This window comes from Aethalodelphis obliquidens, unplaced genomic scaffold (assembly GCF_003676395.1).
Source record: "Aethalodelphis obliquidens isolate GAN/ISIS:26980383/991018 unplaced genomic scaffold, ASM367639v1 scaffold35, whole genome shotgun sequence".
Lineage (NCBI taxonomy): Eukaryota > Metazoa > Chordata > Mammalia > Artiodactyla > Delphinidae > Aethalodelphis > Aethalodelphis obliquidens.
The window spans coordinates 11066977-11093966 of record NW_020837979.1 but is presented as its reverse complement, the minus strand read 5'-3'; the positions used below and the strand labels follow the sequence as shown (position 1 = coordinate 11093966).

Below are 26990 nucleotides of genomic sequence, written 5' to 3'. Positions count from 1 at the left end.
TTTCAAATTACATATTACATATATAATGTAACAAAATAATGTATAAAACATGGTTTAAGGTTAAAAAATTAGTTACAAGATTAATAGTGATGTACTATGCAGTTAAATATATAGTTTTTTATGAAACCAAATATGCTAGGATTACATAGAAGGTTCTTGTTTCCTCAAGGTTCACTGGTATGAGCCTCCCAGCTCGCCAGGGAGGAAGTGCTCTGGTGGAGCCATGTGGCCAGGGGACCCCACCTGCCCCAGGCATTCAGCAGCAGCACACAGATATCTGGCCTGAGGGAGGGGACAGCGGCAGAGCAGATCTTTGGAAGTAACCTGTCTCCATGTACTGTGCTCCCCTGAGCTCAGATAGAAAAGACCAATGCTATGATTTGATGTGTGTGGTGATAATTACACACAAGGGCTTTGTGCAGATGTGCATACACACACACACACACAGAGCAAACCTAACCATATAAACATCCTTATGTTCCAACGTTAACCAAGTTCTACTTCTTATCAAATTGCTTCAGCATGAAAATCAAAGAGAATTATTATTGCATCTAGTAACTATAAACCCAAGAGGTGGAGACACCGCTTTACCTCAGAAGAATCACACTACCTGAATCAAACAAAGGTCAGTGGAAGAACAGTAGGAGTGTTGATGTAAAAAAGGTGTCTTAGGGCTTCCCTGGTGGCGCAGCGGTTGAGAGTCCGCTTGCCGATGCAGGGGACACGGGTTCGTGCCCCGGTCCGGGAAGATCCCACATGCCACGGAGCAGCTGGGCCCGTGAGCCATGGCCGCTGAGCCTGCGCATCCGGAGCCTGTGCTCCGCAACGGGAGAGGCCACAGCGGTGAGAGGCCCGCGTACCGCAAAAAAAAAAAAAAAAAAAAAAAAAGGTGCTTTAAATTGTCATATTTTCCAGAAAATAAAAAAGAGAACCCAAACCCACACGCCTGCCACCCATCAGCTAAGGGCATTTGGGCACCTATCTTTATTATAATACTTCTCTCAGGTCATTGCCAAGTCTAGGCAATTTAATGGACATTAAACTGGATTCAAGAGTCAGCTTAATAAGGGTTGCAGAACCCTCCCACCATCTGAATTCTTAGTTTTAGTACATAGATTTCCAAGATCATGCAATAAAAACTTATTGTACTGTATCAAAACAGAGTTCTCTTTTAGTCTTGAGGAAATCCTTCACCGTTATGTAAGCTTCATTTATGTGGGTTCCAATCACATTATTTTTTCTGAAGAGAACATTTTTTCTGCCATTTCAGATCTGGTCATAATTTCCTTAAAAAAAAAAGGGAAGTTATTCATCAAAATGTCGATGCTCCTTCCAGGTCCTAACAGAATTCTCTACAGTGTCTCTACGAAGTAGTCACGATTTTGTGGGGTACACGCCACGATACACACAGAAATATTGGATATGGAAAATGAAAACCATATAATCCAGACTGCCAGTAATGGAGTGTAATCAATTATCTGTTAAGCTCAGAAAACTGTAACATTTCTAATTCAGAATCACCAGTGTGAGGCAGGGACAGAGCTAAAATGGATTTCTTAGGCATAGAGCTCATCTAGGGATTTGCCTGACTCTACTACTTTAGGTATTTTTGAAATTACAAATCAATTATTTATCAAATGAGTACTACAAATGCCCTTTTAAAAGCAATTCCAGGGTATATCTTTCCATAGAGTTATAAATCCTGGAGTTCAATGGTTTTGTAGCAAGGTGCGTATACACGGCAGCCTCCTCAAAACTTCCCATCCCACTGCGGCCAAACCCCCGCGCTGATGCCAGTCTTCTCCCTGACCTTTCAATGAACAGAGCTGTAGCTTCTCTCATATTCTACAGCCACCACGTAAATTACTCCTTAGCTACCACTCACTTCCCGCTACTCTTCCTCTGGATAAACTGGTGGTCCCCACGTCCATCCTTTAATCCTTGCACTTCAGACGTCTTCCTGTCCTGGGCCACCCTGCAGTGTCCAGATGATCTATAACTAATTTTTTCCCCCAAAAAACCTTCCTAAATCCACATCATCTATTCACATTTCCTACCTAGTAAATGTAACTCAGTTAGAAACCTTATTTAATACCCCAGGAAAATATCTACAAACATAAGAGATTGATTTAGACAAACCGCCACCTTGAAGTCTTCTCAACTCTTACATCTTAAGATGTTAGAAAATCATAGACTCAAAACCTCATAGAAGGATTCTTCCCTCCTTTCACACCAATAAGTATTTATCTTGCTCCTGTTTTAAATGAGGATCCAGTTCCTTAAAACTTTACCCACAACTCAACGCAGTCTTTCAATCCGCTCAATTTGTAATCATTTTCAAAAGTAACTTTCAGAGCTTCTTTTGAAATACATTTCTACCTTGTGAAATAACAGCTCCAAGACATAAGCAAAAATATATTTTACCTCATCTGAATCCACTAATACTGGAAGAACTCTGAAATAAAAGAAAAAAAAAGTTGACAATGTTATTCAAAGGCAGTGTATCTACAAAGCTGAATATAGCATATCCTGTGATCCACCAAGTCTCACTACTGGAAGACAAGTCAACAGAAGTGAATACCTAGTGCTGCCAACAGACACGGAGAAGAATATTCATAGCAGTGTTGTTCTTAACAGGCCCCAAATAGGTAAACTGGAATACTATACAGCCCCCCAAAGAGGTATAAACTATTGAGGGATCAAATTTTAAAAACTGACACAAGTCATCTACAGTTACAGACATCAGCACAGCAGTAGCTTTGGGGTCATGATTTGGGAGGAAAACAAGAAGATGGTTTTTAGGGTATTAGTGATGTTCCAGTTTTTTTTTTTTTTTGCCGTATGCGGGCCTCTCACTGTCGTGGCCTCTCCCGTTGCGGAGCACAGGCTCCGGACGCGCAGGCTCAGCGGCCACGGCTCATGGACCCAGCCGCTCCGCGGCATGTGGGATCCTCCCAGACCGGGGCACGAACCCGTGTCCCCTGCATCGGCAGGCGGACTCTCAACCACTGCACCACCAGGGAAGCCCATGTTCCAGTTTTTGATCTGGGTATCTTGGTGCAGGTTACATGAGTATGCTTATATTAAAAATTTACTGAGCTATATACTTATTTAGAATTTGTGCACTTTCCAGAATGGGTGCTATACTTCAAAACTTTCAGTTAAAAAATTAGCTGATATATGAAAATAATTATAACTTCAAAATGGAAACAACAACAAAAATCAGCAATTCTAGAGGCTAGTATGTTGGAAGAACATCAAGGACTAAACCATGATGAATGAATAATTCCAAACACAGTGGGCATCCAATTATATCTTTGTTTTTTAAGCCCCTGGTTATTTTTTACTTTGAATAGTTGGACAAATACCTTGACTAGTGATGTGCTATCTAATTTGAAAACCCACATGTCATGTACTTTTGTGAGAACTTAAGAGGGATGAATAGGCTTGACTGTAGTCATCATTTCACTACGTACATATATATCAAATTATCATGTTGTACATCTTAAATAAACACAAATTTAATTAAAAGATATACCTATTTTTAAAAAGATGGATGAGTAAACATATTATGAAAGGTGGTATTTATGGTATCAAGTATTTGTTTAATCCTATGTCATTGTTACCATTGACTGGACATAAACCAGTGAAGGATACTGAAGAGAGAAAAAGTTATGCAACAGAACCTTTGCTCGGGAAAGATTATATGGATAAAAAGACAAATGTAGAGCTTCGATGTGCAATGGGGCACTGAGAGGGAGAGCCCAAAGGGTCTGCATGCCAAGGTCACAACATGAAAGTCACATCAACGCACAGTCCAGAGGATGCTACTAAGAGTGCAGCCCATGGTGGAGACAGAAGAAAGAGAAGTCGGGGCCTCACCAGATGTGAGGAAGGAGCCAACTTATATGGCTTGGAATAATATTAAGGGAAATCCAGACTGCTTTAGGGAAAGATGATCCAGAACCTTGGGAGCCCAGAAGACAGCCCACTGAGTGCTTAGCACCTCGTTTAGAGATAAACACTGCAATCTCCAAAATGGTTCCTTTTGTGAGGTAAATGACTATTTAAAACTTATTAAGATGGACTCAGCGCATTGAAGAGGAAGGAGAACTATGCTAAGCTGGTCTTTTTGGTTTATCAGAGACACAGAAAAGCCATAATGAATACCATACGAATATCACATAACACATTAGATCATATGGTTATTCATGATCTGTTTAAATTGTCCTATGACTTGCAAAAGTTTTGATCCACTTCTATTGACGTATAAAGAAGTGTTTACCTGTACATGAAGTCCGGTTTCTAAACTTGCCACGTAAATTGCACATGAATTTTGGGTAGCGTTGTGCTAAACTTCTTGTGTTTAAAGTTTTCAGAATGGACACACAGGTTCCTAAGAACCTAAAATGCTGGAAGCTATACTGGATTGTACAATTCTACTCATTTCACATAAATGGTTCATGAGAACATAAAAGAAGACATTTTGCTCTTTTATATTCCAGAGGAATTTTTGTAATCAGGCAGACATTCTACTTACAGAAAGAAATTGTAGAGACTAATGAGTCTCTAAGACATAAGGAGAACTGCCCAGGAGCCTTATTGCTTTCCACCAAGAAGTGGTGGCATAGTATGAGGTTACTCTACTTAGGTGATTTCCTTCTAAAGTACTCAGTAGTGAATTTCCAAATCTGGAAGATAACGGTTGCCACCTAATCTGAATCTCTCCACACACCCTTGCTCAAAATTCCATGAAGTCCCTAAGGATTGCAAACAAAACCACACACAACTCACAGTCTTCCGCATAACCAGAACACAGCAAACCTGAAATTATATGTAAACAGAGAAATAAATGCCAATACCAACAAAGTCCCTGCTGTCACTGCAAGCTCATGGGTACTGAGAGTGGGGAAAGAGAGGTTTGAGAGACTCTGTGAAAAGTAGAGGGGAAGGAGAATTTAGACAAAGTATAGACAAACCTCTTCAAGAAAAATCAACACTAAGTTCCAAAATACTGACTGAAGGCCAGTGACTTGGTAGTTCACAGTATCTGCTACAGGGAAGGGGCTTAAATTGAGTGGAACCAAAAGTAGCCGTCTTGAATAATCATGGTTTTCAGGGGAGAATCAGATACATGGAGGAGTGGTACCCTCAGAGCTATGGCAGCACCATGAGTAAAAAGAAGGAAGTAGAAGGGGAAGATTAAAGATCTTGTAGAAATAAAAGAAAAATAAGACACCACCAACCTCCCTCTCTCCATACCTCCATCCCATCAACATTTTCCATAAATAAAACTATAATTTATGCAACTGATGGAAGAAAGCACTCAGACTAGGAACTCTCACTACCAAATGCCTAGGAATAGGAAAAACAAACAAAACCAATTCCATATAATGGTGCAGGAAGAAAAAAAGAAGGAAAATGAAAATCGAAGTGTTTTACGGTAGAAGAAAGCTACAGCTATAACACAACACTCCAAATTAGATGAAATAAGTTAAAAAGAATATTTGGTGATATTAAAAAATACAATAAGAAATTTTAAAACCAAGAGCAAAAATGGATAAAAACAAAAGAGGAAGAAATTCAAAGAGTCCATTAAAATCTGGGAAAAAAAAAAGACAAAATCATCCCAGCAATGAAGAAAAAAATTACAAGGCACCCAAGGCAGAACAAATTTAAATAAAAATTTAATATGTGGCAAGAAAACTACTAAGAAAATGAAAATGATATAAAGAAAGAAGTAAAAAGGATTACAGAGAAACTAGTAAAAAAGAAAAGGAAGATAGCAGGTAAAGGTGGAAAGAAATCAGATGATTCCTCCCACAGAAACATTTATAAAACCGGGACAAAAATATTAAAAATAAGTAGTTAAAGGCACTGGAAAATGACCAAAGGGAGTGGGGATATGAATCCAAGTAGCTCAACAAATTCCAACAATACTCAAAAAGGAAACCACACCTAGGCACATCATACACACACTGTGGAAAGCCAAACGTAAAGAAAAAAATCTGAAAAGTGGCAAAAAAATGACACAGTACACACATGAGGACAATACAACTAAAAACTGACTTCTCTTCAAAACAATAGAAACCAGAAGATATTGGAGGGATGTGTTGGAAGAGCTCAAACAAAAGTCAATCAAGATTTTTATATCCAGCAAAACCATCCTTTGAACAGGAGGGCAAACAAATACACTTCACATAAATAAAATTGAAAGAATTAGTTTCTAGCAGACCCATACTGTAAGAAACACTAAAGAAAGACCTACAGGAGAAGGTGATAACTCAGATATACAGGAAGGAAAAAAAGAAATCATAAAGGCATGTGAAGGATATTTATACACCTATTTTCCTTTTATGACTATTAAAAGAAAAAAAGTATAATAGTGTACTATTAGTTTCATAACGTAAAGGCAGTTCTTACCTCATATGAATCTGATATGTGTGAATTTCAGTTACCACAGTTTAATTAAACAACACCAGTCCCTCAACAAGACAGTTCAAATTTCAGTTACTCAAAAGCACAATGAGATACCACTTCACAGCCACTAAGAGATCTAAAATCAAAAGGTGAACAATTACAAGTGCTGACAAGGATGTGGAGAAATCGGAAACCTCATACATTACTGATAGGATTATAAAATGGTTCGGCTCTGGGAAAACTGCTTGGCACTTCCTCAAGATGTTCAACATACAGTTACCGTACGATCTAGCAATTCCACTTCTAGGTATATACCCAAGAGAAAAGAAAAACCCAAGAGAAGGAGACAGTCCTGAAGGCAGCCAAAAACAAAACAGAACAAAACCCAGGTAACATATGAAGGAACAGAGAAGAAGTACAGCAGACTTCTTTCTAAAACTATGACAGCTGGAAAACATTCAAGTGACAATCTTTGAAGTGCTGAAAGAAAACCAGTCAACTAGGAATTCTATAACCCAAATTCTATTTGGCTTCCCAAACAGCCAAAACAAAGACTTTTTCAGACAAATAAAACCTGACAGACTTATTACCAACATACTTGCATGACCAGAAACATAAAAGAAATTCTTCAGGCAAATGTGACATCATACTAGACAGAAACTATCTAAAAAGGAAGTAGATGGGAGCAGAGAAAGGAACAAACAACATGTGAAAACATCGTATTTGGCTATCCTGTTGTCTACCGTGGAAACAGCTATCTGGAATTTGTGTGTCATAAAGGACACTGATAAAGAAGAACCTGAAGAGCTCCAAGTTCCCGGAGGGGCTTCCTCTGCACTCTAGTTTTCCTATGCTCATGTTTTTCCTCCAAAAGCTTCCCCACCGTACATGGTATCGTGGTTACGTGTGTTTAAAAAAAAAAGTTTGAATTCTTCCATATTATAAAGTTAAAACAAAATGATTCTGATCCTGATAAACTTATATAAGAAAATGTTGGAGTTGGTTATAGGGCAGGAGTATTAATAGAGTTGTTGTACAGTGAAAAAGGAAGGAGAAAGACAGACCAAGGCAGGGCTGTGTTTTCTCTGCATTTCGATATGAAGTTAATCAGTCATATACTAGTGATAGGGGCCTATAAAAACATACAGAGGTGAGAGTTTTGAAAAGCACATAACAAAGCATGAAAATTATCCCTTTATACTACAGCCTAAATTTTAGATTCAAACTTTAGCAGAGGATATTTACACATCTGTGAATGAAGAGGGAATGTTTTCCTCCACCCACTTCAAATCTTCATCCTGTAGAAATAAATATTTACATATTAGCTTTTGCTTAATAATGCCTGAAAGCAGAATTTTTAAATAGCATGTATATATAGTTTAAGCATTTAAATTCAAATGCATGACATTCTTTTAATTTCTACATAGTCTAAGAAGCTGACACTTATGCCACACGAAAATTATGCCAGTATTTTCTTAAACAGTCAAATGAACACTTGGATTTTGGATTTTTGTACTTCTCTGGTTTTGGTTAGATGCACAGGTGTAATTTTTTTGTCTTGAAAAACCACAGTAAAAATACAAAGAGTTGATTTATAAGACAGAAAACAGCACGAATATTGACTTGTATTAATTTCTTGCTTCCAGCATTCAGTATGCCTCCTAATCTGTTCACTTTATGAGTTTATAATTTTTCAGCAGAAAAAGGTGATGGTACAGATATTCTAGCCTTACAAAAGCCTATTTATTTCAGTCACTTGTGTTTAGTGCTCATGTTTCTGTAGGAGAAAAGAAAAGCAGGTCAATTGGGGTATCTAAATTTTTTTTCAACAGAAACTTGCTTACAGTTATCTCACTGGGAGTAAGAAAAATAAAAGGTATGTTGAATATTTTGGTTTATAATGTAAAATAAATCAAAATGGCTACATGGAATCCTCTGGTTCTAGCATTAATTATATCTTGCTTACTTACAGAGAGAGAGAAAGCAACTGAGCCAGTACTAATAGGCACCCCAATTCTCTGAGTGAATCTTGGGTAGAAATGAGTCAATCAAGGAGAGACAAGGTCCCCGAGTTCTGATCAAGAGCTGACTACACGGGACTTCCCTGGTGGCACAGTGGTTGAGAGTCCGCCTGCCAATGCAGGGGACACGGGTTCGAGCCCTGGTCCGGGAAGATCCCACATGCCGCAGATCAACTAAGCCCGTGAGCCACAACTACAGAGCCTGTGCTCTAGGGCCCATGAGCCACAACTACTGAGCCCACGTGCCACAACTACTGAAGCCCGCATGCCTAGAGCCCATGCTCTGCAACAAGAGAAGTCACTGCAATGAGAAGCCCGTGCACCACAATGAAGAGTAGCCCCCGCTCACCACAACTAGAGAAAGCCCGCGTGCAGCGAAGACCCAACGCAGCCCAAAATAATTAAATTAATTAAAAAATAAAATAAAATAATTATCTAAAAAAAATAAGAGCTGGGCTTCCCGGTGGCACAGTGGTTGAGAGTCCGCCTGCCGATGCAGGGGACACGGGTTCGTGCCCCGGTCCGGGAGGATCCCACATGCCGCGGAGTGGCTAGGCCGGTGAGCCATGGCCGCTGAGCCTGCGCGTCTGGAGCCTGTGCTCCGCAACGGGAGAGGCCACAACAGTGAGAGGCCTGCGTACCACAAAAAACAAAAAAAAAACAAAAAAATAAGAGCTGACTACACAGTTTAGAGAAATGAAAACATTTTCCCTTGCTATATGTGCAAATACTGAGCTTTAAAATAAACTGAAACATATCCCTAAAATAAGAGGAAAATCTCTTAGCAAGCTGAAACTTTAATAGTTCTAACACCAGATAATTAAAACTGTGGAACTTTTCAAAGTTTAGTTAAATTACCAAAGAACTACTCAAAGAACACATTTTAAAGAATTATTAATTACCAAAAATAAGGATTAGAGAATTTACCAAATCCAACAAATGAAACTGTTTCATACACCATCCATCCTGTCAGAACTTAGGTGCGTACATAAATTTTTACACCTTATTAACCACAACATATGTAACTGTAAGAAAGCCAAATATAGAACTGTATGATAGGCATTTCCATTTTTAATTACTCTCATAATTACCACTTTTATGCATAAATAGTATGCATAAAATATTTAAAGGGCTTCCCTGGTGGCGCAGCGGTTGGGAGTCCGCCTGCCAATGCAGGGGACACAGGTTCGTGCCCCGGTCCGGGAGGATCCCGCATGCCGCGGAGCGGCTGGGCCCGTGAGCCATGGCCGCTGAGCCTGCGCGTCCGGAGCCTGTGCTCCGCAACGGGAGAGGCCACAACAGTGAGAGGCCCGCGTACCGCAAAAAAAAAAAAAAAAAAAAAAAAATTTAAAAACTCATCTCTACCCAATATTTTAACGTTTTATTCAAGTTTACATGGTTTAAAAGTCCCTTTCCAACAGACAACAAATGTTATCTGAAATAGCTTCAAAAATCACATAAAAGTGCTGAAAAATTAACACAAACTTTCACTATAAGAAAGCTTCTCAATCTTTAATGTGCATGTGAATCATCTAGGGAATTCTGTTAAAAAGCAGATTTAGATTCGGTACATCTGGTGTAGGCCTGAAATTCTGTGTTTCTAACAAGTTCCCAGGTGAGGTTTGTGCCGCTGGTCCAATGACAGCACATGAAAAGTGAGGGTTTACAGCAGCACAGTTGTCAGACTTAACTAGTATCACTACTTAGTAACATTTATTTTCATATAAAAAAAACTAGTAAAAAGTGTTCTCCTGAAGGTCAATGAATGTGACACTCATGTAGAGTTCTAAAGTATTAAAGACTGAGATGCTATTAAATATATACTATACTCACAAAATTATCAGAAGTAGCAGGTTTAGCTGTTCCATTGGAAACCATTTTTGAGACTCTTAATTTTATTCCTTCAGCTGTAATGAGAAACATTATAGAAATTCATAAAATTATAAAATAATAATATTTTCCTTTGTAGCTTCACATTTAATAACCCTATAAAGAGAGTTAATAGTGGAAGCTTTGGGCTGGGTGCTGGCTTTAATATACCATTTGGGAATGTAGGAGGGACAGAAAAAGTTAAAAACGTCATAACTGTTTACAAAAACAACCAGGTTCTCAAGTTGCTAGTCTGAATTCCAGTTTTAGAGGAGTTTAAATAAACAAGCAAACATACATACATGCACACATTAGGTAGTTTCAGTACATTTTAAAGTTCATGGATTTAAAAATCTACAGGATTTACGATATATTTAAGAATAAAACACACCTTTGGCCATGCTTTCACTTCTCTAATGTATAAATTTTATACACTTCTCTAATGTATACATTTTTGTGTTTATGGTATAAATAAAATAGGGAAGAAAAAGATTTTCCTTGTATTTGACCAAGGCTCTTCTTTATGCCAGCAGGTTTAGCAGAGGAGAGATTAAGAGCATGAGTCCTGAAACTAGATGGCTTCACTTGGAATTCTGGCTCTATCTATGTAACCTCAGGCTAAGCAATCAACTTTCTGTGACTCAACGTCCCTGCCTGTAAAATGGAATAATAATAATGTCTACCTCAGAGAATTCTGATGAGCGTTAAACAAATTAGAGTATAGAAGGTACCTGAAACATAATGTCTATGTCCAATAAGTATTCACTTTTGTTACTACAATAATTTGCAAAGAGTGCTTCTCCATAAAGTAGGACAGTTGGTACAATATGATGAGATCAAGTGCATAAGTGGATATAATGAGTGAAAATGAGGTTCCTCAATCTGAAAATGTTTCCATGGGGCGTCTGAAATCTCAACATTTGAGATCCTTCTCTTAAAGGTGTAATACACTGATTTTTTTTAACTGAAGTATAATATACAAAATAAAATACAAACTTTTAAGTGTACAGTCAGAAGAGATTTTTATCAACTCTTGTGTAACTACCATCCCAATCAAGACATTTAACATTTTTATCATCACAGAGGATTCTTTTTTTTCATTTAATATTTTCTTTCTTTCTTTCTTTAGGTCTTAGTTGTGGTATACAAACTCTTAGTTGCGGCATGCATGTGGGATCTAGTTCCCTGACCAGGGATGGAACCCAGTCCCCCTGCATTGGGAGTGCAGAGTCTTAACCACTGTGCCACCAGGGAAGTCCCCACAGAGGGCTCTTTAAATTCCTTTCTGGTCAATCCCAACCCCACCAGAAGCAACTATTGCTTTGATTTACATAATCACCACAGTTTACTCCTGCCTGCTCTAGAACTTCTTATATAAAACCGTAAGGACTCAATATTCATTGGCTTTGACTACTTTCACTCAACATAAAGGTTTTGAGATTTATTCATGTTGTATAGTGGTGATTACTTTTGCTTCCCAAACAGTATTCCATCGTATAAGTATACCACTATTATTTTATCCATTCATCTGTTGACAGACATTTGGGCTATTTCAGCTTGGGACCATGAAGGATCAGGCTGCTATGAAAGTGCACACAGTGTCTTTCTGTGGACATCTGCTTTCATTTTCATTTTTGGATAAATATTTTGGAGTGGAATGGCTGGGCTATATGGTAGGTGTATGTTTAACTTTTTGAGATACTGTCAAACTGCTTTCTTAAAACTTCTTATGACTTCTTCCATAATGTATGAGCGATCCAGCTGTTCTACATCCTCTTCCGCGTTTCATGCTGCCAGTCTTTTAAATTTTAACCATGCTAGTGGATACATGGTAGCATTTCACTCTGGTTTTAATTTGCGTTTCCCTGACGACCAGTATTATCGAGCACCTTTTCATGTGCGTACTGGCCTTTCCTTTGGCTTCTTTGGTGAAGTGTCTATTTAAGTATTCCATTTTTTTTTTTTTAACAAATTGAGTTATCTTTTATTGATCTGTAGGAATTCTTATATTCTGGATACAAGTTCTTTGTCAGATATATGTATTGAGAAGGTTTCATCCCAGTCTAGGGCTGGCCTTTTCACTTTCTTGTTTCTCTTGATGAACGTAAGTTTTTAACTTTGGTGATGGCTAATTTACCAACCTTTTTATTTTACGGTAACTGCTTTTTGTGTCCTAAGAAACTGCCTAACCCAAGGTCATGAAGATATCTTCCTGTTTTCTGCTAGAAGAGTTATCGTTTAATCTTTTACATCTAGGTCTGTGATCTCTCTTGAATTAATTATAGGTGATATTCACGGCAGGAGTCTAGGTGATTTTCCCATGTGTTTATCTAGTTGTTCCGCACTCTGTTGAAAATACTATCTTTTCCTCATATAAAGCCTTGCTGCCTTTGTCAAGAATCAATTGACAAATGAGGTTTCCAATTTGGAGCTAATTTAAATATTGTATCTCTTTTAAAAACAAGAGCTTTAGAGACCTCCTATTACATTGGAATCAATCTGGTGCTAGTTAGAGTACATTCTTTAAAGTGTTATTGCATTGATAAAATAATCTGAAGCAGCAACAACAAAATCCACTGAACAATATGTACAGATTTATTTTTGGACTATTTTTTTGAAGTTGTCTGAAATTTCATTTTATTTTATTTATTTATGTTTGGGACTCTATTTTCATACACTGATGCATGTACCCTTATGCCAATACCACACTGTCTTGATTAGTATAACTTGAATTTTTCGTCTTGAAATCAGTGTTAAGTCCATTAATTTAATTTTATTTAGATATAACTTCCACACCATAAAATGCACCATTTTGAAGTGTACAATTCAGTGGATTTTAGAACAGTCACAGAATGGTGCAATCATCATCACTGTTCATTTCAGAAGCTTTTCATCACCCCCACCCCCACCAAAACCTCATACCTATTAGCAGTTACTCCCAACTCACTCCTTCCACCAGCCCCTGGCAGCCACTAATCTATTTTCTATCTCCATGCATTTACCTTTTCTGGACTTTTCATATAAATGGAATCATATAACATACGATCTACTGTAATTGGCTTCTTTCACTTAGTATAGTGTTTTCAAGATCTACGTTGTAACTACAAGAATGTTTAGGTTCTTCCAGATCTTTTGTATTTCCATACATATTTTAAAATCAGCTTAACCATTTTTTAAAAAATCAGCCAGAATTACAATTGGGACTGTACTGGATCTACATATCAATTGAGGAAGTGATGGCTTAATAATATTGACAGTTACAATTCATAAACATTTACTTATTCTATAATTTCTCTTGGCATTGTTTTGTATTCTTCAGTGCAGTTTTCCACATTTTTTTCCATTAAATTTATTCCTAAATATTTTATTTTTTGAAGCTCCTGTAAACAATATTTTAAATTTCATTTTTCAATTACTTCCAGTTATATAAAAAAAATCTAATTTCTGTATTTGGACATATATCCTATGATTCTGTTATATTATTCACTTATTAGTTCTACTGTATTTTTTCTTTTCTATAGACTCCTTAGGATTTTCTACATACTTAACGTTGCTGAGGAATTACCTGGCACTCCAGTGGTTAGGACTCCGTGCTTTCACTGCAGAGGGCGTGGGTTCAATCCCTGGTCGGGGAACTAACCCCACAAGCCGCGCGGCACAGCCGAAACAAAACAAAACAAAACCTTGCTGTTTGTAAATAAAAACAGGTTTACTTCTTGCTTTCCACGCTTTATGCCTTTTGCATTCTTTGGGTTGGTTTGTCTTTTGCCTTTCTGCACTGGCTAGGAACTGCTGTCTGATACTGAGTCAACGTGGTGAGCAGATATTCATGTACTTTGTTCCCAATCTTGGGAGGAAAGTATTCACTATTTCACCATTAAGTATGATTTTAGCTGTAGAGTTTTTTCACGCTATTCTGTAATTTGTTTGCTAAGTGGGTTTCTTTTTTAAAAAATCATGAATAGGTGAATTCTGTGATGTGTCTTTCTGCACCTACTGAGATAATTATGTCATTTTTCTTCCTTACTCTTTAGATGAATTACAGATTGAATTTCAAATGTTGAAACGGCCTTGCAACCCTGGGATAAAGTCCACTTGACAATGATGGTCTTTCATTATTCTTCTAGATTTTATTTACTAAAAATAAAATAAATTAAGAGTGGTATGTGGGATCTTAGTTCCCTGACCAGGGATCAAACCTGTGCCCCCTGCAGTGGAAGCACAGAGTCTTAACCACTGGACTGCCAGGGAAGTCCGTTTAAATGAATTTTATGTCTCTACTCATGAGTGACACTGGTCTGTAACTTTCTTTTGTCTTTGTCAGATTTTGGTATCTGAGCTGTGCTGGCCTTATAAAACAAGTTGGGAAGTATCCCTACCTCCTCTATATTCTTTTTTTTTTAACATCTTTATTGGAGTATAATTACTTTACAATGGTGTGTTAGTTTCTGCTTTATAACAAAGTGAATCAGCTATACATATACATATGTTCCCATATCTCTTCCCTCTTGCGTCTCCCTCCCTCCCACCCTCCCTATCCCACCCCTCCAGGCGGTCACAAAGCACCCAGCTGATTTCCCTGTGCTATGCGGCTGCTTCCCACTAGCTATCTATTCTACGTTTGGTAGTGTATATATGTCCATGCCACTCTCTCACTTTGTCCCAGCTTACCCTTCCCCCTCCCCGTATCCTCAAGTCCATTCTCTAGTAGGTCTGTGCCTTATTCCCGTCTTGCCCCTAGGTTCTTCATGACATTTTTTTTTTTTTTTAGATTCCATATATATGTGTTAGCATACAGTATTTGTTTTTCTCTTTCTGACTTACTTCACTCTGTATGACAGACTCTAGCTCCATCCACCTCACTACAAATAACTCAGTTTCGTTTCTTTTTATGGCTGAGTAATATTCCATTGTATATATGTGCCACATCTTCTTTATCCATTCATCTGTCGATGGACACTTAGGCTGGTTCCATGTCCTGGCTATTGTAAACAGAGCTGCAGTGAACATTGTGGTACATGACTCTTTTTGAATTATGGTTTTCTCAGGGTATATGCCCAGTAGTGGGATTGCAGGGTCGTATGGTAGTTCTAGTTTTAGTTTTTTAAGGAAACTCCATACTGTTCTCCACAGTGGCTGTATCAATTTACATTCCCAACAACAGTGCAAGAGGGTTCCCTTTTCTCCACACCCTCTCCAGCATTTATTGTTTGTAGATTTTTTGATCATGGCCATTCTGACTGGTGTGAGATGATATCTCATTGTAGTTTTGATTTGCATTTCTCTAATGATTAGTGATGTTGAGCATCCTTTCATGTGTTTGTTGGCAATCTGCATATCTTCTTTGAAGAAATGTCTATTTAGGTCTTCCGCCCATTTTTGGATTGGGTTGTTTGTTGTTTTGATATAGAGCTGCATGAGCCGATTGTAAATTTTGGAGATTAATCCTTTGTCAGTTGCTTCATTTGTAAATCTTTTCTCCCATTCTGTCACCTCCTCTACATTCTGAAGAGTTGCCTAAGATTAGCATATTTCTTCCTTAGGTATTTGAAGCATTCACTAGTGAAGCCAGCCATCTGGGTCTGGAACTTTGTGGGAAGATTTTAAATTTCAAACCCAATTTCTTTAATAAATATATGGCTATTCCAATTAGTGGCATAGGGTTAGAATTAAGATTAGGGTAGTTTCTTAAGTGTATTTCTCAAGGAATTTGTTCATTTTATCCAAATGCCCAATTTGTTCATAATAACCTCTTACTTACCCTTTCTTGCTGTAGTAATGTCTGCCCTATCTTTCCAATGTTGGAAATTTGCCTTGCTATATTTTATTTCTGGTTTAGATTACCTAGAGGTTAATCAATTTTTATTAATCTTTTCAAAGAAACTACTTTTGGCTTTGCTGATTTTCTCTATTTCCCCCTGTTTTCGACTTCATTGGTGTAGACACAACTTCATTATATCCTTCCTTCTAATTACCCCAGGTTTCATTTGCCATTCTTTTTCTAGCTTCTCAAGATGGAAACATATTATCAATGTTTTCTTGGTAATACAGGCATTTAAAGCTATTAATTTTCCTCTAAGAATTGGTTTAGCTGCATCCTGTAAAATGTGACATGTTATGCTTTTATTATCATTAGCATGAAATATTTTCTAATATTCCTTCAATCCACGAGTTACTTAGAAATTATTGCTTAATTTCTAAACATCTGATTATTTTGTAGATATCTTACTGCTGTGCATCTAATTTAACCATTGTGATCAGAAACATACTCTTTATGATTACAATCCATTGAAATATATGGAGACATTTTTAATGGCCACACATATGGTCTATCTTATTCAACGTAGACTTGAACCTTTATTCTTTGGTTGCTAAATGCAATGTTCTATAAATATCAATCAAGTCAATTAGGTCGATGGTTTTATTCAACTCTAACTGTGACATCTGGGCCACCTCTAGATTGATCTTACTGATTTTTCCCTCAACTATGGATCACGGCTTCCAGTTTCATCCTATGTCTAGTAATTTATCATTGTATACTGGACATTGAGAATGGTATCTTATAGACTGGATTCTCTTATCTTCCTCTGGGAAGTATTGTGTTTTGTTCTAGCAGGCAATTCAAATTATTGCTAGATCACTCTGATCTTTTGGGGATATGCTTTTAGATTTGATTAGGGTTTATTTCAGTTTAGCTTTAGTCCTAGGGTAAATTTCAGTGGTCCTAGACTGTGGTCTTTACTTCTAAGGAGTGGCCCTTCTGGGGTTTTAATGGAAAGCACTTTTAACTTGTTGAGATTTGAATTTCAAACTCTGCTGTGGCAGCTGCTGAAACTTCTGTTCCGCTTCTTAGCCTAATAGCTATTGTTTTCCCCCTGGCTTCTTGGAGTCTCACTTTGCACATACCCAGTTCAGGTATCAGATAAGACTAGAGAGACTTTATAGACTTTCGAATTTCCCCCTTTGTGGCTCTCTCTTTTCTGGATTTCTTCCATCAATCTCCAGACATTCTTACAGCCCCAAATTTCACTCTCCAATTCCTTGCATCAGTAAGATTATACCTGTCTGCTTGTGCTCTAGCCACTGTACTGTCTCACTGACTGGGCATGAACTCTTCTTTCATGGTTCTCTTCTTTCAACAGTGAAATCTCCTCCAGTTTCTGCCTGCTTTTCTTTGCTCTCCAGTGCCTCCAATAGTTAATTTAAAAAAAAAAAAAATCTGTCCAGAGTTTATTCTAGCTATCAGCAGGAAGATTAGCCCCAAACAATTCATTCCATCATTATTGGAGCCAGAACTAACACACTGAATTTTAATATCTCTGCTGTGAATAAGTTTTGCAGATTTCTTTTCTTAATAGAAAAGTCAGAAAAACATGAAAGAATTAGTTGTAGGTGATAATCTGATGAGAGGAGGTAAAAGGAAGTGTGGACACTGAAGACACACTGATTATGTTGCAAATTTTGCTGACTGGGTAGATTATAAAATTTTCACAGTAGAGAAACAAAAAAAAAATTGTGAAAAAGAATGTTACTAATAAGAGAAACCAAAGTAAGAGGAAGGAAGAATGGAATAAAGATAAAATTACTCTTTACATCTGAGTTACATACTTATGTTGCCCTAACAAATGCTTTAATTACAGTGTTTTGGTAAAATTAATAAAATGATAAGACACTTATGTATAAATTAATAGATGAAAACTAAAGCACTAAAACCATAATTAGAAATGCTTTGGGCATGACTGGGAAATTACAGATGTGCACAATTTTCAAGAGCAAGAAGAGGTGATACAAAGAAATTCAGCAATCATCATTAAGAAGACGAATATTGTTTAGGAGCTAAGCACAATATATACCAAATCACTCTTGTGGGAAACAGTGCAGCTGTTTCAATACTTAGACTTTAAGAGCAAACACATAACAAAAGCTCAAACTATTTTAGCAATCTTGAAAATTTCATTACTGACTTCTCTTCTGTGACTGTCTACCATAATAGAGGTTTCTGCAGATACAGTTTTAAAAATATTTTACAGGAAAAAAAGTGTATCTGACCTTGCATCACAGGTAGAGGTACAATATTTCTTTGTTACAATATATGCAATGGTCATTTAATAAGAAAATATGCCACTCACTTAAATTTTCAGATGTTACCATGAATTCTTCAATTTCATCATCAGAATCATCTATTAAGGGCATGAAGGCATATCTAAATCAGAAACAAGGAGTAGTTTTACTAGTGTGTTTAAACCTGTTCAACATTCAGTTTACATCTAAAAGAGTCAGTACACACTTTAAGAAATATATACACTTAAAAAGTTTCCCATAAATTGAAATGATAAAAATTTAATTATTTTACTCTCAAATCAGCAAAGGTTACTGTGAAGAAACTGAAACTGGGGTTCCCAAACCCGTTGGTAAAAGCATCAATGGATCAAATTTCTCTGGAAGCAACTTTGAAATATCGAATGCTCAGGGAAGGGAATTCTCTGCTGTACTTTTTTCTCCATGTCAGGTTTACCTCCCTGCCCACTATTTTTACTTGTCTCCTAACGAAAAGAAGTTGCTAACCTGATTGGTGAAAATAAAGCACACCACTCAAGCCACATTTACTGGGTCCAACAGCATTCAAAAAGCATTGCTGATTTAAAAAAAAAAAAAAGCACTGCTGATAATAGCAACAAAACTAGAAACTAAGTGTCTAATAATTAGGGACTGCTTATATAAATTATGCTACAATCATATGGAATGCCAGAAAGCTATTAAAAGTAATATGGTATGTCTATACAAGATGATAAGGAAAGACACATTTTAAACAAAGAAAGTGCAGAATAGTGTATATATGTATGTATGTACTATCATTGTTGTTGTATAATATTTAAATCTGTTTTTAATCAAAAAATTTTCTATTGAAGTATAGTTGATTTGCATGTTGTTGTATAACTTTAAAGAGAGAGAGAAACACACACACTAGTATATACTTTTTCATTTTTTCCTAGAAGGAAGAAACTTAACAGTGCTTTGCCTGGGGAAGAGGAATGAAGCAAGGGAAGCTGTGGGGCTTCCTGTCACATGTAGTGTAAAGTACAAGTTTCTGAATTTCGCATTCAAGCTCTTTACGATGTTGCTCCCACTTTTCCTTTCCAGCTTTATGTCCCACCAATGTAAGGGTAGTAACCAAACTGTATGGCTTCTTGGCCTCCAAAGTATGCCATGTCTGTTCCCGCTACCCCTAGAAAACCTGCACTCTTTCGCAGGTCAGCCAGTCACTGTCCTACTCCTTTCCTGAAGGTGTAACATAAATGCTGCCTTTTCATGGACCCCTCTTCCACCTTCCTGCTGGGCTTATGTATCTCTTATTTCACTGTCTTGCTTCTGTTACATTTGTCTCCCCACTTGACTGTATGTACACTCTTTAACAGCAAGGACTACCTCTCCAGTTTCTATAAATGCTGTTTTAACATTGTAGCAGATGATGAACAAATCCTTGCCGAATTTGAACTTTCCTATGTTAGGTACCTCTGATTGTTTGCTGATGGTCTCCACAAAAACATTATTACAATAAGGATAAGGGAAAAAAGGAAGCTCCAAAACGCATCATCAATCCAGCGTTCCATCCAATCCTATAATAAGGACAATTCAAACAAGAAAAGTTAATTTTCTGATAAACATACAGATTTCCCATTCAAATAGTACATAATGACAAGTACTAATGAAATCTTTCCAACCAGTAAGTCTTCCAAATGAATAAGCACACGTTTTTCCGAGAAACATAAAAACTAAGAAATGCTATCTCTATAAAATCATTATGCTTACTTCAGTAATATTAATGCTTACTTCAGCCTTATAACCAATATAATGAATAAAATCCTAACAAATTATATAGTATCATAAAAAGAATTAGAGGGACCTCCCTGTTGGCGCAGTGGTTAAGAATCCACCTGCCAATGCAGGGGACACAGGTTCGAGCCCTGGTCTGGGAAGACCCCACATGCCATGGAGCAACTAAGCCCGTGCGCCACAACTACTGAGCCTGTGCTCTAGAGCCTGCGAGCTACAACTACTGAGCCCATGTGCCACAACTACTGAAGCCCGCGCACCTAGAGCCCGGGATCCGCAACAGGAGAAGCCACCGCAATGAGAAGCCCATGCACCACAATGAAGAGTAGCCCCCGCTCGCCGCAACTAGAGAAAGCCTGCACACAGCAACGAAGACCCAACACAGCCAAAAATAAATAAATAAATTAAAAAAAAAAACAATTAGAGTTTAAAAGGGCTTCAGAGGTCAATTATTTTCTAGACAAGAACAGTTTCTTCTCTCACTAAATTATCCCTACAGCAGCAGAAGTCCAGGGTTTTCAGAGGCCTCCTTATAATTATTTATATAGAACTACAGACTATTTCCAAATCAAGAAACCCCCAAGAGGGTCTTTTATTATTTTAAGTCTGAGAAATGTATCTTCTTCTAACTAGAGAATCCATGGAGGGTATCTCCTGAATGTTCACAATGAGTATACCATCCTAGAAACATGTCAGGCTTAAGGTTTACAGTCCTAAGTACAAAACAACCCAATTACACTGTGTGCTGGAAGAAAAAGATTTCCTGTTACCTAAAATTATACAGGGGGAGGATTCCTTTTCAAAATACACAAAAAGAAAAGGGCATAATTGGAAAAGGAGATTTAAGAGGAACTTTTTCAGACATTTAAAGAAGGCAAATGTTTTTATAATTCTTTACAAAATAATTCCAAGTAAAGAAAATCTCCACTCAAATTATCTGTCTACAAACACAAAATTCTTCAACCTTACAGAAAATCAAATAGAATAATTAAAAATGAAAACTGTTTAAATAGGAAGATTATACTTACTGATTGACATTTTGCAATTCTAAATGTCTTAGTTGTCCACACCATAAACACTACAGATGCTGAAACACACCAAAAAAAGTCAACCATTGAAAGAATATGCAATACTAAAATAATGTATTTTAAGAGAAAAGTTAGATAGCTTACCCATTATGGCAAAGATCAGGGTATTTGTGAAGTGCCTGTACAAAGAAAATTTCACTGTGTTCTTTCTTAGCCTTAGAGTTTTCATAGTTTGTGCCAAACTTATAAAAATGTGAAAAAAGTTAAGGAAAAAATTTTAAATAGTAATATACAGTTAAGATAAAAAACAAAATAAGAATCTTCTGCTACATTTCCAAACTTAGCACTGCTATATAGTACTGCTACATATAATTCCTATAATTTAAAACTAATAAACACACAGAAAATGTTGTCTTATCCAATATTGTATAATCATGATACCAATTTCATCACAGATATTGTTTTACAATATACCACTGTCTGAACTAAGTAAACACACTTCAAGGAAAAAAAAACATAAGCAAGAAGACCTATGATGTGCTCCTTCAATGCCAAGTTCTTGAAACAGAGAACAGAGCAGGACACACACCAAATGCCAAGTCCCCCTTAGGCCAGACACTCTTTACAGATCCCATCATGACATGCCACTTGGCGTGTGCTTTTCTGTCTGTTTCTTTCTTATTTTGTTGTTTCTGGTCTATTCTCATTTTATCCTCCAAATGACCATAATTAAGAAGTTACATCATCTGCCAATTCCATTTTATAAACTGAAACTGAAATACGTCAAGTAACACAAATCTGGACTTAGGTAAAAACAGACTTTATTGAAGAGATTATTGCAATAGGGAGAATGTTCCGACTATAAGATCCGAGAGAGTCCCAAAGGTCAGGCAGGGAAGGGCTTTGCTTTTATAGGGAGGAGTAAACAGGTGTTGAGAGCAGCAGGTGTGAGAAGTGGGTGGCCTGACGGGACAGTTGCTCCGAGAATGACTTTCCTTGAAGTCTGCAGGTTTTCAGGAGGGGCCGTGAAGGAGGGCTGCGGGTGGATGAAAGCTCGGGAACCCGAGGGAGGGAGAAGGCTTAGTTTGGTCCAGTCTGGTATTTTGTCCAGATTGGTCAGTGGGTACATAGGTCTGTGTCTGGCCTTGTCACAAGTGAACATGGGGGCACCTGGGAGTCTCATCGAAGTCCTATGGGGAAAGGCATCTGTTTGTATTGACAGTAAGCCTTTTCCCGGAACACGAAAGGGTGGAGGCTGTCTTAACCACGGCTGTTCCAGGAGCACGGGGCTCAGGTAAAGTGCGACACTGTCAGGTACAAAGAAGCAGAACGAGGCTTGTCCACTGGCTCCTCAGTAGTGCAGCTGTGCTCAAGCCAGAGCTCTGTAAACGGGAGCTGCTTCCTCTGCAGCACCTGCCAAGCCCCGTTCAGGGACCACACTCTGAACATCCATAACAGAGTTGAGCAAAGGAATGGAAGTGGCACGGTTTGCACTTAGGCCTTCTATTTAAATTCCAAATACTTCACTCATCAAAAACTTCACTTTAGTACTAAAACTACCAAAGCTGCTTTTCAATCTTTCTGAATGACCAATAAGTTGCAACAGAAGATCAATTTCTAAAATAGCACAACTCAACCAATTAGGCCTGCTGTCAGAATTTACAGACATGCAAATGTGCTTTATCCAATAAACATGATCAAGACCGAATACTTCTGAAGCAGTAATGAAAGCACACAGGCCCCATGATCCTGACAAGAGAAGCACCTTGGACATGCTGCTGCGCTAGGAGAAGGATATCCACCAGCACAAGCTAGACTCGAGAAGAGACAGAGGGAGGCTGGCCAGGAGCACAAGATCAGATCATTTGCCTGCAGCAAAACAGCAAAAGAATAAAACAAGCAAGCAGGAGAAAAGAGGCAGAAGGCTGTGGCTTTGGGCGCTTTCAGGCTATTTTTTCTATTAATGTAGAATTAGATTCTTACAGGAGGAGCTAGATGAGGTTCATCAAAGGTGAAGGAAGCAGGGTCATTATCCCAGCACTCAATTCTACAAGGACGTAGTCCTGCTTCTTTGCTTGTCATTGGTAATCATTTAGGAAATCCACTACCTTTTTGTACAGAGAAAGCAGACTTTTCATCTCAGTAATGAAAATTACCAAACGGCAATCTAAAAGCAAACGTCAGAAATTCAGGTTGAGGCAGAAACGGATAATGCTAAATTTCCTTTCTCTCACCATGAAATACTAACCAAGAGAACTTTAATTTCTGGATTTCTTTATGACTTTTACCTCAAACATGTTTATTAAAAACGTTATTAATTAAGCAAGCTAAATCTTTCCCCTTATTTTCCTTATCTCCCCATCCCAATCTGGCTCATTATGTGTTGGACCAAAGCCATTGCTGTCCATAAAGGCGGTAAGTTACCCTCATTCAAATCCAGATGGAATCAGAGCATTTACAGCCACTTTCCTCTGGAATTTTCTGCCAAGTTGCATTACTGTGTATTTTTCCCAATGAACCCATGTACCACCTTGGAGATGATTAAGAACAAGAATACTTTGAAATACGTATCTGTAAATTACCAGGAGAAAAGATAATATAGATTTTTAAAATGTAACGTTTACAAGGCTCTAAGCATATACAAGTTTAGAAGTAAGACAACTCCAAAAGGAATAGATGTCTGAAGCTCATTTTCTAAACTCACAGTGACAGAAGAGAAGACATGAAGATTGGAGACAGCAACGCTGAGCCCAGTAGCTAGTTCACCTCCCCTGCAATTCTGCCTGTCCAGGTCCCAGGATGTTCGCACTGCCTGCCCCTTATCCTCAAGTCAGGTGAGAATCCCTGACAAGCGATGAAGCCGGGGCTTCGGCAGAGTGGGCTCCACACTGGGGATGAGTACTCAGAGCTGGAACCCTGCTCACCTGCAGAACTGAGGGACGGACTTCACCTTTTGAACAACTGAATGACTCTACATGGTTTTTTTTTTTAGTGTAGAGAATATGAAAAATTACATTAGAGTCAGAAATTTTTACGACTCGGAGAAGATCAGATTTATATTACGATAATTTTATTCAGTAAACTTGGATTCTCAACTGGTAGCTCTCAACAGAAGTAGAATCCAGTTTTCAAGCAAGTTGGTCGAAACAACTCTTTAAATCAGGTATCATCCCTTTACTGACACCCCTCGGACACTAGGGGCTACCTGGACATAATTTAGGAGGTCTGCCAATGCCTCACTGTAGGAAAAACTCCTCGTGTGAATGAAGTGTGTGTTTATATATAATCTGTGAAGAGGCTCCACAGCTTTCATCAGATTTGCAAAGGCATCTCTGCTGCCAGAACCCAAACAAGGCTAAGAACCACTGCTTTCGAGAATAAAAATAAATTAAAAGATTTTTTTTGTTGTTTTTAACTTGGAAGCATATCGAGAATTCACAAACAGGGAATTTAAAGAATAGATAAGACCGGGTTTACCCACAAGGAGCTCAGAAAATCCTACTAACAGTGTTACACCTGTTAGCGCACCTTCAGAAAGGGACAGCTTCCTGTAGAGAAGGGACACAGGCAATTTCAAGCCCTCCGGCCCTCCCTGTGAGAGACAAAGATGGGAACATGGAAAGAAACACAAGGAAAACAAAATCACATTTTACGTTAAAAGCTAAAAGACAGGGCTTCCCTGGTGGCGCAGTGGTTGAGAATCTGCCTGCTAATGCAGGGGACACGGGTTCAAGCCCTGGTCTGGGAGGATCCCACATGCCGCGGAGCAACTAGGCCCGTGAGCCACAACTACTGAGCCTGCGCACCACAACAAGAGAGGCTGCGATAGTGAGAGGCCCGCGCATCGCGATGAACAGTGGCCCCCGCTCGCCACAACTAGAGAAAGCCCTCGCACAGAAACAAAGACCCAACACAGCAAAACTAAATAAATAAATTAATAAACTCCTACCCCCAACATCTTCTTTAAAAAAAAAAAAAAGCTAAAAGACAATTATCAAAGACAATAGTAACAAAAAGAACGGTGTAAAAATAAAAGCTTATGAGTTTCAAAGAGGACATAAACGTCAACAAAACAGATACAAATAATGTTCTGGATCCACAGAACCCTGCATTCTGCTCTGACCAGGTCGTAGTTTCTCTAGAATCCCTCCCATTTCCACGAATGCACTTTAGAGGGTCCTGCCTAGGAGAAGAAAATAGTGGAATTGCCCAGACTCCACTGGAGTCACTCAGTCAGCGAGGAGGAGCCTCAAGGATCGGTTAACACTGTCTCTGAAACTTTTCCTGCTGTGCTGTGGCCTCTGGCCCACCACCTCCAGCGAACTCACTCTCTTGCTGTCCGCCGTGACCCCTGGAATGAACCAGGCAGACAGGTGCGCCTCGGGAACTCATCTCTCTGCAGCGCTAGCCACTGCTGAGCACCCCTCCTTACCAAAGCTTTCCTAGCCTCCACCCCAGGACGACTTCCTGGTTCTCCCACCTCCCTTCGCCCTGGACTTCCTTCCATGCATGTTTCCGCCCCACGAGGCACTATCCTGGTTCCTCTCCACTTGCTGGTCTACCTGTTCTTCTTGGGTCACTTCCACGGCTGCGACCTTCTCCCACACAAAGCTGACTCCCACCTTCGTCACCAGCTCTGACTCCTCTTGCTAAGCCAGGCTGGGACTTCCAACTCTCTTCTTCACACTAATGCCCCAGGCAACTCAACCCTCACCCACTGTGGTCCCTTATCCATGTTTACCACCCTGAGAATGGCAACACTGGTCCAGCCACCTACTTGAGACGTGCATGTCTTCCTGGGAGCCCTCTCTCCCTTTCCCCACCCACTTCTAGCCAGCTTGTCATCCAGAGTCCTTCTTCCATTTCCTCTGCCCCACTTCTAACCCTCACTATCCCTCCTTTGGCCCACTGCAAAGGACTCCTTACTAGACTTCCCAGCTCTAGACTCTCCTTTCCCAGGCATTTTTTAAAATGCCATCCTTGAGTTCTTTCTTACAAGATTTCATCATGTCATTCACCTGTGCAGCCTCAACTCCTTGCTACTTTCCACCTTCTAAACTCTCGAGCATGTCATTCTATCCTTCCCTTCTGGTCCCACCTTCTATGATTCTCCTACACACGTTACCTACAGGCAAGCTACTCTGAGACATCGTGCCACTGTCTCTATATTTTCATGCTTCCAACTATTTGGTCCCCTTAAATCTTCCCAGAATGCTTTCCCCTCAGTTCTTTTCCTAGTAAACCCCGATTTGTCCACTCAGTCTCAATTAAAATGTCACCATCTCCCTGAAATCTTTCCTGATTTTCACCCTGGAGTAAATTTCTCTTTCCTCTATCTGCACAGCACCTCTCTAACGTGGCAATTACTATCGCTATGTTGCTCCTAGTTATGTATTTTTCTTCCTTACCAGATCGCTCAATATGTGCATTTAAGTTTGCTGAACTACTAGAAAAAATAAGGATATTTTTTGTTCGAGGAATCGTTACTTTTTCACCTTCAACTAAATTTCTATATTGAGGTAACAATAACGCATGAGTATATTTCTCTCTATTATTATTACACACTAAAAATAATCCGATTTTAATGATACAACAATTTTAGGACACAGTAAAGGATATGAACCATACAAAAATGGAGTCAATAACGGCTAAAATAATGTCACCAAATACAACAGCTAAATGGTTAGAACCCTGAAAAATAAAAATAGGGGAAAAAATCTGAATGTAAAAGTTTCATTGTATTATAATAATTATCATCTGATGAAGAAAAACAATTTATCTCATATCATTGTTTTATAAAAGGCCACATAAAAGATGT

At 38.5% G+C, this 26990-nt stretch overlaps 1 protein-coding gene across 1 annotated transcript in view; it reads right to left on the bottom strand.

Moving 5' to 3' along the window:
* Positions 1-1001: 1001 nt before the first annotated feature.
* Positions 1002-26990, bottom strand: part of TMEM87B (transmembrane protein 87B) — a 47772-nt gene continuing 21783 nt past the window's right edge. The window contains exons 11-19 of the mRNA XM_027129043.1: positions 26792-26863; positions 21317-21425; positions 21173-21231; positions 19824-19927; positions 18440-18513; positions 10275-10348; positions 7666-7718; positions 2425-2455; positions 1002-1286 (exon numbers count right to left, since the gene is read on the bottom strand). Of these exons, the coding sequence (XP_026984844.1) occupies positions 1227-1286; positions 2425-2455; positions 7666-7718; positions 10275-10348; positions 18440-18513; positions 19824-19927; positions 21173-21231; positions 21317-21425; positions 26792-26863 (636 nt within the window). The 3' untranslated portion in view covers positions 1002-1226. The remainder of the gene's footprint in view (positions 1287-2424; positions 2456-7665; positions 7719-10274; positions 10349-18439; positions 18514-19823; positions 19928-21172; positions 21232-21316; positions 21426-26791; positions 26864-26990) is intronic.